The following is a 15,565-nucleotide window of genomic DNA, read 5'->3' as shown; positions in this document are numbered from 1 at the left end:
CATAAAAAAAAAGAAAACACAATACCCAAAAATTAAAAAAAAAAATTGGTATAATGAATAAAAAGTTATTTATTCAAAATATTTTATTATAAAAGCATTATCTAAACTTAATCACGTTATCATTTTAATTAAAGAATTATAAATTAATTCTCCAATTTCCCATAGTATTTTGAATTCGTCAATGACCATTTCAATATTAATATTAAATGTTAGTTTTAGTTAGTAAACAATAATTAATTCGGTCTTAATATATGGTAGGTAGGTACTCCTTAATTTGTTTTGTACTATTGCTTATTTAGAAAATACCCGTTCGCAGAAACAATTTGTAACTGGTATTAAAATGAATAATTTTAGTACAGTGAAAAATCCATTAAATGATTTTATATACCTAATTATTTGCTTTCATAAAATCTAGCCACGAATGGATAATGGATTGATTCTTTATTAATATTAGTATTTAGTTGAAATTGTATTATGCTCTTAAAAAGATTCCGGTCGAGCCGGGGCTCACCCTGTGTGCATTCTTATGGTTGTGTGAGCCTTGGGCCCTAGATAAATAAACAAGACAACACATATTTTGCTTATTAAATAACTTTAATATTTTCAATAATACCTATACTATTTATTTATTTAATTTTACTCATTAAAAAATTAAAAAAACAATAAAAACGGATAAGTAAGTTATATATTTTATTATATTATTTTAATAATTATATTTAAAATTAAATGCTTGCAACCTTTCGTGTTTTATTTTTACAAAATCTTCAATTACACTTTCGAATGTAAATTAATTAATTTAAACCCGTTTTACCTCATGGCGATCTTCCATTTTTCAATTTATAAAAAATAATCATACTACTCACTAAATAAGTTTTAACACAAACGACAAACCGATTCGTATACTAAGCTACTTTTGATGGTTGATATAACAGACTTAACGGATATAATTAATTTATACAAAAAATTCATCGTTGACCATCGATACTAAGACTTCTGCGTTTATTCCCGAGTCCCCAGTGTCCCCACCCACACGTGTATAATTAGAAACGGGTTCGATAAAATAATATCATAATGAACAGCAATCATCACGGATGGCGCAAAAACTTGTCTCACCTAGATTTTAGAACACCGAAATATTTTTCTTTTGAAAAATACGACAAAATGTATTTGTTAGATAAAATTTTATTTTGAATAGAAAAATAAATTTCCATTCATTATTATCTGTAACTATAAAGTAATAATAAATTGTGTGAGCCCCTGGGCTACAGCCTACTCAGTCCACTCCTAAATTCGGCCCTGCATTGCTGCATATAATTATATGGTATTATTAATTAATGTAGTTTTATCGTTTACAATAAGTTTAAGAACTGATATTTTAAATGGTTATGGTTAATATAATGACTAATAGAACTACATTTGATCTTTGAAAAATATTAGAAAAACCAACATAAAATTAATACTTATACCACTCCACTTATACCGTCTTCCACTCTTGCCATGGTGAAAGATTTGACATTTCCATGCATACATAATATTAAAACTAAAATAGATTTATAAGGCTTAAATTATTTTACCATTTAATTGTTTAAGCATCCAGACAAACAACCTGGCTCTTCATTTCAGAAGACATGGGTACTTTGATCTCTAAATTTATATTAAATTAGATCAAATTAAATTCTGAAGGGTTCTATTAATGGATAGCCACCTTCATAAAATTGATTTAGTTATATATGTATATGTATTTACTTATTGTGTTTTGTGAATATAAGTTGTTAGTTTTCTAATAAAAAAAAAAAAAACATGTTTAGGAAGCTTTAATAATTTCCTATTGAATATTTTAACCTAAAAGGTAAAGTCAATACTTAATTAAATAATTTATAAATAATCAATAAAAATGATTTGTAATTTATAATATTATATTATTAACAATTAATAGAAAAAATTAATAATATTCATTGTTATTCTTTTATTTAAAATAAACATCAATAAAAAATTATTTTACTAAGACAATTTAGACGAATGAAATTTAAAATGCTCTCCCATGAATGTTGATATAAAATAATATCCATGATCATAGCCTTCTTCGAGAAATAATTTTGTCTTAATTTTATTATCTTTACGTTCATTGGCTGCTTCCATAAAATTATCAATTAGTAAATCATTTGTTAAAAACTCATCATCACTACCCTGTTAACATAAAATTCAGAAATTAATATGATTATAAGGTATATTTATTAATTTTTATTTATATAAATACTAACCACATGTATTAATATTTCCATTTCAGGGCCGTCATATTCTTTTACTAAAAAAGTTGTATCCCATTTTTGCAAAGTTTCTTTTTCCTCTCCAAGTAATGCTGTCAATCCATCAAATAATGTAGGCGAATTAGAAATATTACAAACAGGTGCAAATAATGAGACTGATTTATACTTTCCTGGGCACAGTAAAGCACATAACAATGCCCCATGTCCACCCATACTGTATACATATAAAAAAAATTAAAACAATCATTAAATCATTTGAATGTTTAATGAACATAATACTTTCATATCTTCTAAGTCCTTAATAAATTATTTAAATAATCATTGTTTTAAAAATGTCAATTACACACAAATTATTATTTTTACTTTCTTTAGTATTTTATATTATGACAATAAATTTATATTGTAGTAACAATTGAAATTATTGTATGCAGTGAATGATATTTTAATGTGACTGACTTTGTGAAGTTTTATTTTGACTTTAATATAAATTATGATAAAGGAAAACTTTGACATATGTAGTGAGTACATAATCATAGAATCAGTCGATTAACCAAAAGACTATTTGAGAAAAGCAGTTTGTTCTTAACTCTATATTGTATACACAATTAAACTTATAGTGCTGATCTAAAAATGTAATGTTCAATCCGTGATGCCCCACAGTATCTAAGTCAGCATAAATAAATAATTTTTGTATTATAATATAAATTAATAATATAGACATTCTTATTTAATATACTTAAATAATAATAATTATCATTTTTAAGTTAACGTATAATATTGTAACTAATATATAATTATAAAAAAAGGGAAAAAATATTGCACAATTAGTAAAAATTTTGGATTTTCACCAACACTCATTGATTATCTCGAAATTTATCAAATTTTGTTTGAAAAAATCTAAACTACAAAAATCATTTGTAGTTTGACCAAATTATTTTATGTATCATAGGTTTTTCTAGTATTCGTTCTTTTACTGTTATATTATATATTATATGTAATGAATGATTAATAATTTGTACAATTGTTTTATTTTAATATTCATCATTTAAAAACTTAGTAATTAATACATTATATTATAATTATAACTATATTGTAAATTGGACATTATTGGAATTATAAATAAATAAGTTATTATAAACTATAAAGTATGTTTATAATATACTGTGTATCCACAAAAACAGGGTATAATTTATCATTCAGTATCCTGTATATATATTTTCAATCCCATTTATTAGATATTCAACTAGAATATTGGATCATATATTCCTTAAACTTAAAATTTTTTTAACTCATATATTTTACGCAGGCACATAACTAAATTTTTTTTATTGTAACTTTTATTTTGAATATGAACAACATTTTTGAATTAATTGATTTTGTTTTAAGTAATATGGATTTGGATTTATTAACCCTCAAACATCCAATTTTGCATTTGGAATACAAATTGATAGATCGAAATAACAAAGTTAATAAAATTTATGATTCAATAACCTAGTATAATGTCACATAAACATAACTGAAAATCAGGGTACTGAGTGATAAAGTTTCTATTTCCATGGACATACGCAATATTATTTTTTATTACTCATATATATATACCTATGTCCAGAAATAGATATTTTATCTTGTATAACTGGGAAAGTGTTTTGTACAAGTTGATAAAGTTCATCAGTTATATAGGTAAACATCTGATAATGTTTATTCCACGGTTCTAGTTTAGCATTAACATACATAGAAGCACCAGAACCAACATTCCATTTTTTATCTTCATTAGGAATGTTACAGTTTCCTATAAAATAGTAAAATTAAATTATATAATTATCATAATTTCATTAAGTTATAATTCAATTATGATACATAATGAACCATTTAAGTACAACATTTATATTACAAAGTAGAACATGCATGTTCATTAGTGATATTTAATAATTGATATACAGATATACTTATGTTATGTCTTATAATAGAACCTTGGGGGTGAAGTGGCCGAGCGGACTAAGGCAGCGGTTGCGTCGTGCACCGTCGCCGGTTCGAATCTCGGTCACGGGCGGTGTCTGGAGAGAGAAGCCACCGCCCCCCACCCGGGCATGGCAGAAACCTACGGGTGCCCACTAAAAATTCTGTCAAATAGGCGTCCGAATTATAGGCCTTCGGGCCTATTCCCGGACATAAGCGCCATATGATAAAAAAAAAAAAAATTTAAAAAAAAATAGAACCTTGATATTTATAAGAATATATTGTTCTTTAAACTGCTCTAATTAAACACTAATAATTATATATCTCTTACTAGTCAAAGTTTATATTTGTAACTATTTAAGATAGTAAAATATAACATAAAATGTATAAAATGTAAAAATACCATAATTTTAAGGATTCTAATTTAATATTTTTTTTAATTTCTACAAAGAAGAAATAAGTTTACTTGGACTAGTATCGGGAGTAACAACAATTATTTTGTATTGAGCAGCAAATCTTTGGAATCCTGATTTAGTGATAACATTTTGTTCGGTGCATGTAAGACCTGATAAGTAAAATAACACTGGAAATTTTTCATTTTCTATCTCCTTAGGTGGTAAGTAAATACCAAATTTCATGTTACATTGCAATGTAGGACTAAAAAATATGAAAATAAAATAAACAATTAACTTCACAATATTTTGTTGTGGGTAAATTATTTACCTAAAATGTTCAAAAACTTTCTGGTAACCACCAAAACTTTTATTGCTGGAAATCAACTGGATATCCATTTTAACAACCTATAAAAAAAAATGTATAATTAAAAAATATTCTGAAATATAGTTGATTAATACACGGTAATTTGTTTATCAAAAAATATGAACAATACTTATTGTTTTTTATACTATTCACATTTTTATGATCAAAGTAGTAAACTAACATTTTGAGATGAATCCTAGTATCATTCCATTTCGATCATATAAACCTTAAATACCTATAATTCATAAAATAATCATCCAAATCTTAATTCATAAGATTTTCATGTATTAAAATACTCAGAAAAATATTTTGCTTCAAAATATGAAATTATAATTAAAGTTGTCATTCAAAAAAGTTAAAATTAAAAACTTTCATTGTAAAAATATATTTAATTTAATTTTGAAATCATGAAAAATAAATATTTTAAAAAACGTTAATGGATTTTGAAATAATGAATGTTCAATGATATTTAGTATTTACCTTATGGCCTATATATATGATTCAATTTAAAATAAATATAAGAAGGAAATAATTTCAAGAAAATTTGATTGATCAAAATCTATTTAAACAAATATATTAGATACTTCACAATTCTAAAATTAGGTGTGCATAATAAAATATAAAACAAGTTTTTTGGAACTGATTATTTTTTTTAGGTATAAAGTAAGCTTTGTATGATAATAATAATAATAATAACATGGAATATTTTGTCTAGCCAATTTCTATGTTGTTTCATGCCACATCCTACAAAATAAATAATTAAAACTTATAGTTTATTGGTATTTTTTTGGCATTAAAAATTTCTAGTACAAAAAAATAAGTTGTAAATTATTGAAATAAATTACCTACCAAATATTCAACTATTACTAATATGATAAAATTCACACAAACAAGTATTAAAATGAATTAAAAAATTACTCTAAAAACACCAAAAAATAACAAAACATTTACAAAATGTATGTTTTTTAATAATAAATCATCAAAAAGTTATAATTTTAAATAAATATTTTTTAATCATTTATTTATTATTTTATTCGTCTGAATTTAAACAGTGCTTATCTTTTAATACATTAAATATGTTTTTATACAGACTAAAGAATCTAAATAAAATTTGAAAGGAGATAAGAAATAATGTCAGTAATACAAAATAATTACAAAAAATAATTATTTAGGATTAGGCTGTAAAATATGTTAGTTTTTCAAATATTTAGTTTTGTCAAAATAATATAAAAGAAAAATGTAAAAAATGCAAACAAATCTACAAAAAAAAAAAATGCATAATAAAAATGGTTCCATTGAATTTTACATGACATGAATCATTTTTCTGTAAAGACAAGCTTTCATATAAACATATTAGAAAAAAAGAAGCAAACGCATTAAGTTCTAGACCCTAATCATAAGTAGTAGGTAACTAAATTTACATATATTTTGTTTTAAAATACATTTTATTAAAATAGGTTCAAATAATTTAACGTTAGAAAAATGAGTAACAACTATCAATCAATTTAGAGCTGAAGCTATGCCTTGGCGATACTAACCCATATTTGGTCAACATACATTTTATTTGAATATATGTAAATTAGTTATGTTATATATAACAATATAAATCATAAATATAATACAATTTTAGGCTATATAAGATAGATTATCATTATACAATATATTATATGTATAATTAGTATACCAATATTACAAAATGTTTACAATATAAAACGTTAAAATATCACACAGAGTAATGGTTATAATTTTGAAAATTGATTTGCATTATTATTATTAAATATAAATAAACATTAAAATTAAAAATAGAATACAAAATGCAATTCCCATAAATATAGCCATATTTATTTATGAACTTATTTATTTTTAAATATTTAATAATTAATATTTTAAAAGTTCAAATTTGTTGAGAGGGGTTAAAAATTTACAAAGACGGAAATATATGAAATAACCATGATCTCTAATAGACCTCGCTATAGTCCTGCCCATCATACCTAATAAGTAGGGCCCGGATTTTGTAGCAAAATAAATTCTTAAAAAGCATTTTAAGTAACTAAAAAAAGCATTAATTGAATTTAATTCTAAAAAACAAATTTAAGTTAGGTACGCATTAAATTAAATATTAAAAAAGGAATTTACAAACATATATTTGGTCAAGTTGCTTTCATTAAAACTCACCTTATTAGGTGGTAATAACGACTATAGAGAAATTATTTAAAACACTATACCTCACTGATTGATATTTACCGATCAACTAAAGTATTATAATGAATATAATGTACTATAAAAATACGCAGATATAATTCAGATAATTTTAAAACTATACAATTTCGACATAATAACAATAGTTATTTTATGAGTCATCCATTTATTATTGGTTTTTTTAGTGGTTTTATAATTTCTGGATATAACAATATAGTATTTTTAGTCTATAACTAATAAATAAGTTAAATTTTCAAAAAAAATAAGTGAACATTAAGAAAAAACAAGCAAATAGGGGAAAAAGCAATAAAAAGCAGGTTTTATGAAAAAAAGCAAAAAAAGTTTACTTCACTGAAATCAGAACGATTCAAATTATATAATAATTATCTTTCTATTACACTTTCTTCAAACGATGCATTTGCTACAAAATCCGAGCCCTACTAAGAAGTATACTGGTCTCAACTTAATGGTTTTTAAAATAATTAATATTTTATAAGACAATAATTTAAATAGCTATTTATTTTTTTCTAATTTATAATCATTTTTTATCAAGTTTTTATTGTGAAGGTAAATTTCACTAATAAATTAGCATAATATCATAACATCTAACAAATATGATAGGTATATTATAATAAAATCTTGAAAAGCGCACGAATAGGATGGGCTGGGCATGTATGGAGATCAAAAGGACTAATCGGACAAATAACCGCATGGAAACCAAACGCAAAGAGGCCCAGAGGACGTCCTAGACAGAGATGGGTTGATAGAATAAAAGAAGACCTAAAGATGTTGGGAATAAGGAATGCTGAAGAAACGGCACAAAACAGAGAAGAATGGAGACAGTATGTTGTTGCGGCAATGGGCCTAAAAGGCCTGTAAAAAGCCAAAGAAGAAGATATTATAATAAATAAAAACTTACTTCTAGGCAGGTATCTATTAATTAGCTTGACGAACAATATTATCAAAAATACCAAAAGTAGGTTCACTGTACACAAGTACAGCAGATAATTTACAATTTTGTCAAATAATCAAATAAACAATTAAAAACTGAATTAATAAAAATAATTAAGAACTACTTAAATAGGATACCAAAATGTATATTAATAAATTAAATAACCAAAATTAATGGAGTTAAGAAATGACCTGACAAAGTGAAGGAAAAAATAAGAATCGAAGTATTAATTCATGTAAATAATATACAAATAACCATTAAAAAAAAATTAACATCTACAATTTACACACTACACAAGTTTAATACATCTAATGTATTATTTTTTTTATAGTGAATATTGAATCATAATAGGTAGTAATTAAATATTCAAAGTCCAAAAATCACACCAATAAATAATATGAATATGAAAGACAACTGATAAGGTGACCGTAGCCAGTACTCAGTAACAGTAAAATGGTAATAGTTAAGACAACATATTAGAATAACTTAATACCTTTTCTATAGTCAGTATTCAGTGCAAAGATTTAAGGAGACGTTACATAAAAATTAAAATATCACAGACATATACGAATAATAACTATAATCTATATAATAACTAATAAGTAATAAGTAACTAGTGTTATTAACATAAAAGATATTAGCGATGTCACTACTCACTATATCAGATCTACGCAAAAAGTAAGCAATGAACAGTGATCACTGATCACTAATCAGTAATCACAAAAAACAAATAAGCAGTAGATTCTTGGTTACTAGAATGCGCTAATGTCATACTATAATTGTTAATTGATAGGGAAATTTAATTATATACAATTAAATGGTTAATAGTTGCTAAATACTAAATACTAAATAGGAATTCAGCAGGGACATAATATAAGAAAAAATTTAAATCGATCATAGATAATATGGAATGGTTGCGGTTTATTTACATAGATGGTAAAGGATGGATCCCTCCTGACTTTAATAAATAAAATATATTTTTACAAAGCTGAAAATGCAAGCGTTCATAATTTGTAGTTACCGTTTAAATGTTTTGAGTTTTTGTCAACGAGTGACAATGAATGTCAACAATAATTATTGATCAGATGCTCATTATTGATTCTGAAAAAATAAACATAATAATAATTGGTAAATTTTATATTGGATTTTTCGTCCGTTAAATATCATTGATTATAGGTATACAGAATGATTTTTTCATCGAACAACACTCATTAATTATTTCAAAATCTATAAATGTTTTCGAAGATATTATTTTTAAGAGGACGCTACACAGACATTTGTTGTCTCTGTCTTACAAGTGCGTAACATGGACAATTTACGTTCAGCAGATTAAGTTTAGCTTCGTTAGTTTAAAAATTAGAGTAAATCGACCTATGATGAAACTTTATTGTAAGAAAATATTAATTTAAACTATATTATTGTATGTAGTGATCCTGTGTAAGACGTATCATGTTGTGTAATTTTTACTACACAAATACTCCCTACTAAGAAGTTGTCAATAAACTAAAAATCGTTAAATTCTTTATATCTAAAATAATACTTAATAATATGTTAATATATAAATATTTAACCTCAATACCACTTGGTTTATTATTTGTTTTATAATTAAATATTAATTTACATTCATGTTATATGTATAATCAATGAATGTAAGGTGTTTGGGGGGCAGAGCCTCCCACTTAATTTACTTATAATAAAAATTCTAGGGCTGAAGCCCCCCTAACTTTAAGGTCTAGTTACGCATATGGTCTACTATACTCCGATTGTCAAAAATTTTGGTTTTGGCATTCATCAGAATGCAGCCAGCAACATGTTTCGCCGGATACTAATTACTAAGTGAAGTGTAGTTGAATTCTTCGTTGATTTTAATTTTTGTTCAAAAACATGTGCATCGATATCACAACGATGCATTACTGTTTGACTCGGCATCGGCTAAATTTTAATTTCATCCCGGTTTGGAATGCGCATAAAGGTAATGAACAAATCTGGTTTCTGCCGAAAGTCGTCATGACGTCTTGAATGCCTTCCTTGTACTTGGACTACCAATATACAATGATGGAAGATCATATCATATATGTGGTGCCGATGTCGTTGATATTAGTTGCTTCATATACGTTAACGTTATCGACAATAGTATCACGCAAATGAACGTACCTACTCGTCAGGACGTGGCTTCGCTTGATTACACTTTTGATGTACCGTAATCGCTCGCTTTCAATTTTCGCATACATATATCAATGGTGTATTGATAAAACGACTAGCGGCATTGGAGAATGTCATTGTCTTCGTTAGCACAAATCATCAACCGACATATTAAGTAAAAGTTCGTAGCGCTCACTTTCTTGACAGTTTCTACACCTAAAAAGTAAAAACAAAACATAAATACGGTCAATAGGAAATTAACCGTAAAGAATAAGAAAAAAATATAACGTGTAGATCATATATTATCTGGTCGCTCAATTTCTTTGTTTGATGTTGAAATGTTTGAATTGTTTGAAATATCCATTGTCTTCTTCCAAAAATATCAATGGATATTTCAAACTGTTGTAAAAACGACTGCTATCTTGAATTATCTACATCGTTCTATCTCTACGTTGGATCCGTATATACTTACGTTCATCGTAACGATTTCGACTTCATTAACGGTTGATGGATGGCGGATGCACTGTATCAGCCTGCGAGTTTTCCAGATGGTATTTTGTTTGTTGTGATTTCAAAAAAGGGTTCCAAAGTTACCGCAGCTCACAATTTTTAATTTCTCAATTTGCTCAATGTAGCTGTATTAACAGCGTGTGTTTACATTATGATTCTAATCGTCCGCATTAAAAATGTCAGCAAGAATTTTGGATCGGCATCAGATATTGAGATTAAAAACCAATTTGATAATACATTCGGCCCTGAATCTTAAATACTGATCCGAAATTGCGATCATCTTCATTCTGAACGATTTTTGTTGCTCCAAATATAGTCACTTGGAAGCAAGAATTGAATTTATGAAATTTTTTTTTTTAATGGATAATAGTCCTTTAAAAAATATATGAATACAACTAAAAAAATAACAACCAAGATACATCATATAATAACTATAATAATGCAATATTTCAATAATATTTTAACAATTAAAAGTATAAGACAAAAAATAAAATATAGTGTAATAACAGCTAAACTGACAAGACTTTTTTTAGAAACAATAAAATATTAAATTTAAAATTATTACACGTAGAATCAAAAAAAAAAAAAAATCAAGTGAATAGGAAATTGTATTGGCTAATCGAAGAGTTCTGGGGAAAAAATAAAATGCTCTACTATTTATCCTATAATGTGGATTGTGGAACAGCAAATAAATTTAGATTGTGTGAAAGATTTCGAAAACTTATCATCCCTAATAATTCAGAACAATGAATAATATACTAATTGAGAATATCAAAAATAAACATTATTCCTGCTAGATTCCACCTTAACTTCTTAAGGTGAGACTATCAAGACCTTAGGATTCCTATAATAGATTTATTGAGTCTCTAGAGAAAGAAAAATTTAATTTACATGATAAACTTTTTAAAATTTTTTTCTGAACATTATCAAGTTTAAAGTAAAAAGTAGACAGATTTTGAGACCAAACAATAAGTGAGCCAAATTAAAAGTTAGATCTAACTAACGAGTAACGTAGTATAATTATAAAGTGTATTTAAGCATGGATGATTTTTAAATTATTTTAAATTTCTATTAATAAAACCTAACATTTTATATAATTTATTGAGGATTATTTTATAATTATTTTTAAAGCCAAAATCGTTAGCAAAAAAAATTCTTAAATCTTTCATTGAATTGATTCTTAATAAGAAATTTTCATTGTTTATTTATTTATTTAAAATAGGATCTATTTTACAGATAAAATAAATTAATTTCCATTTATCAATTGATAAAATAAAATAATATTAATATTTACAGTTAAATAACTTTTTTCACTCCATAATAAAACAAATATATTTAACATCGATTTTAAATTAGTTTGATCAGTTTCTATTTTAATTTTGCAGAAAATTTTAGCATCATCAGCAAATAATAAAATATATGCAGTGTTTGAATTTTAAAACGAAATATTTTAAACAAATTTTATAAAACGTGGTAAAACATCAAAAGAAAAAAAACAGTAAACAGGACCTAAATGTGAACCTCGAGAGACAAGAAAATTTTAAAATGAAAATGGAATGAGATTGTAACAATTTGAGTTATATTAGTGAGGTATGAAAATAGCAATTTAAGAAAATATCCATCTATACTTATCAAAAGATTTAAATTATTAATATAAGTAGTAAAATATGGTTTTTTTTTATTAAAAACCTTCTAAAAATCAATATACATGATATAATATTGACTTTAAAACAGTGATAGTAAGATAATTTGGTAAAATTCGAGTGTTTTGCTAAAAAACCATATGCTGTGAAACTAATATAATTTAATCATAGACTAAATGAGTTTCTTAAAATAATAGCCCTGAATAATTAAGATATAATAGAGAATTTAAAAATTGGCCGATAGTTATTAAAGTCGTTATTTTTTCCAAACTTATGTATTAAAGTAATAAATGATTTTTTCAGAAACTAGAAAAAAACAACAGTTGATAAGGAAAGATTACATAAAACAAATAGTACAAAAGCTTAATAAGCACTGAAAAGTATTTATTTTCTAAAGATCGGTTGTACATTATCAGGGCCTATAGGTAATTTATCATCAATTTAAATTAAATCTGAAATTTCATCTTCAGATAAAAACAATGAGTTTTGAATTAATATTTATTAATACATTAAAAGAATCTAGAATATCATTAAACACATTATTTTTAAAATAAACAAAGAAGAAATAGCTAGCAAATAATTGGGAGATATCATTTAAATTGTGAGTAACTATACAAGTTTCATCCAAAAATATTGACAATTGAATATTGGGTTTATTTGATTTAAGAGATTGAATATATTTTTTAAATGATTTTATATCAATATTAATGTTATTTTAAATTTTAAGAATATCTATGATTTAATTGAAGTTGTTTGGATACTTGTTTACATTCCTTACGTAAATTATAAAACATAAAATAATCTGATAAAGAATTAGAAATGTTATATTTTGTATGCGCTAGTTTTTTAAGATAAATTGATTCTTTTAAATTATAATTGTACCAATATATATGAAGATCTGAGTTAAAATTTTGTATTACAGTTTCAAATTTTAGGTATAAAAAGAAAAGTTTTTATGAATTTCTAACTATTAAATAGTTTTAAAATGTTTACAACTTTGAGGATAAATTTCAAAACTCTAACTTTAATGTATATTATGTATATATATGGTTACGGGCAAAGTAGACTTTTTGGCAATATTTACATTGCCCGGTCTATGTATACTTAGCCTGCTGATTTTGGGCAATACATTAAAATACTATTTTGACCAGGCAGGGTTATAATTTCACCGGTCCAAGTATACTTTGCCCGTAGTAAATTAGACATAGTAACTATCAACTATATGAAACCATTATCTGTTAGTATTTCAAATACCTATACCAGTATGAGACACGAGGTACCAATATACAAGGTACCATTGGTACCAATACAAATTGTATTTAATTTATGTTATATTCCACTATACGTTAATATGTAAATAATTTTATTATATTATATGTTGTATATTAATAAAAATTTATGTTAATGAACTTATTTAAAATATAATGTTTTTGAGTTCGTTACAAGCCTGGACAATGTATAATTTTGCCTACATTTCCCATCATAATCGGGCAGTACCATAACGCCCGGGCAATTTAAACATTGCCCAAAATTCTACTTTACCCGTAACATATATATATAATATACAAATTGTAGCCATATATTTTTAATACTTTTATTTATTTTTTAAAAAACAATGTAGTATCTTGTATTCAATTTTAAATTTTTTATAACCTTTTATAGAAGAAAACTAAAATCAAATAAATCAAAAATTGCTCATACCTACAGATAGCACAAAAAGAGTCAAAAAATTTTAAAAATTCTTTAATATATATAAAATGTGAATTAAAACTACATAATAAAAATTATTCAATGATAAATAGTTATTTTTATATAACTATTAATATAATTTTTAATTTAGGTTGCAAAACTTATAATATAAAGAATCTTGTATTTAATTTTTAAATTTTAGGTATTATTTCATAAATAATTTATGAATTTGTAATCATAAAACAAAATGCTAATTTTTATGATCTTGACGAAATTAATTAAAATTCTAACTTTATATGATTATACAATAATATTTTTGTGAATTAAATTTCAACTTTTTTTTATAAAAAACGCATATTATTTGTAAAATCAATACATTCATCGCATTGTTTAGTATCTAAGAAAGTAGGCATTATATAGCCATATAGGAGGTACCCAGATACAGATTACGAATTGAAAATACCTATAAATAGCTTAAATTCAGTTTAAATATTTTGAAAATTTTATTCTATAAAGACAGCTTTAATTTAATAGTAATAGTAGAATGTTTAAAGTGTGTATAATTACAATATGTTGGATTATTATTCATAACAAAATAATAAAAATGGTTTGCGGATAAATTGTTCCTATCAATTATTCTACTATTATCATAGAATATTCCGGGTTATAAGAAAAATCAATAAAACATTTAATGAATCGATAGTTAATGATAATAGTTAATTAAAATGATTGAATGACCCATTATTGATCCATTGTAATATTGTATTATAGTTAATCTTTAAATTAATCAATTTTGAACGAGAATTTTTTCGATTTTTTTTTTTTTTTTTGTAGTTTTTTTTCTAAAAATAAGAGAACTAACTTTTTGTACGACCTTTGTGCATAGTCTAAGAACAACAACTTAAAAACTATTAAAAATATAATTAGTTAATATAGTATAAGACTTATTAACTTATTGCTATTAGAATTTCTTGTATCCTGCAGTTATTGATGTGACGATTACTTTGATTATTCTTTTGTGATTGACGGAAAGCTAAATCATTAATTATATTATAAAGTCATTTGTGTTACTTATTTGTTATTGAGTCGGCGTTTTCTATTTATACTACTCCAGATTGATCTGATGCTCTTGTTATGATTAAATATGTCTTTTTTACTACTCCTAAATTGCAATGTCCGATCAGAAAAAAATTTAAGAATAATGAAAAAAAAAAAGTTAGTTTTAAGTTCATTGATATTTTTATGAGAGTTTGTTTCATATCGTGATAATATCATAATATACTTATAATAATTATTGATAATATAGACAATATAGTACGAGTATTGAAAGCACTTTTATACATTTTTTATCTGCTGAATTGAGCTTAGTCAAATACATAATAAAAACTCTTTCTGGTTTCTGATGTAAAAATTCCTAGAATAAAAGTTAGTCTTACAAAGAATGGCTT

The 15,565-nt window shown here is 24.7% G+C and overlaps 1 protein-coding gene across 4 annotated transcripts; it reads right to left on the bottom strand.

Moving 5' to 3' along the window:
• Positions 1–1,993: 1,993 nt before the first annotated feature.
• On the bottom strand, positions 1,994–8,802 carry LOC112602731 (S-formylglutathione hydrolase-like). 4 transcript variants are annotated; one of them, XM_025350969.1, is made up of 7 exons: positions 8,627–8,802; positions 5,680–5,726; positions 4,947–5,023; positions 4,690–4,880; positions 3,867–4,056; positions 2,262–2,481; positions 1,994–2,187 (listed from the first exon to the last, which is right to left on the bottom strand). In XM_025350969.1, the coding sequence occupies exons 2-7, from the start codon at positions 5,716–5,718 to the stop codon at positions 2,002–2,004; spliced, it is 903 nt and encodes a 300-aa protein (XP_025206754.1). In that variant the 5' UTR covers positions 5,719–5,726; positions 8,627–8,802; the 3' UTR covers positions 1,994–2,001. The 4 variants fall into 4 exon arrangements, with proteins under 4 accessions (XP_025206754.1, XP_025206755.1, XP_025206756.1 ...); XM_025350970.1 differs by lacking the exon at positions 8,627–8,802 and adding an exon at positions 8,101–8,196; XM_025350971.1 differs by lacking the exon at positions 5,680–5,726.
• Positions 8,803–15,565: the final 6,763 nt, after the last annotated feature.

This window comes from Melanaphis sacchari, unplaced genomic scaffold (assembly GCF_002803265.2).
Source record: "Melanaphis sacchari strain LSU unplaced genomic scaffold, SCAv2.0 Contig8_pilon_pilon, whole genome shotgun sequence".
NCBI classification, from domain to species: Eukaryota; Metazoa; Arthropoda; class Insecta; order Hemiptera; family Aphididae; genus Melanaphis; species Melanaphis sacchari.
This window is presented reverse-complemented; position numbering and strand designations above follow the sequence as displayed.

Excerpts from the sequence above, each read along its gene's own strand:
- LOC112602731 (XM_025350969.1), bottom strand. The coding sequence starts at position 5,718 with ATGAAACAACATAGAAATTGGCTAGACAAAATATTCCAT. Across the intron at positions 4,057-4,689 it reads TACTCCCGATACTAGTCCAA|GAAACTGTAACATTCCTAAT; the intron begins GTAAACTTATTT and ends ACTATTTTATAG. Across the intron at positions 2,482-3,866 it reads ATATCTATTTCTGGACATAG|TATGGGTGGACATGGGGCAT; the intron begins GTATATATATAT and ends ATATGTATACAG.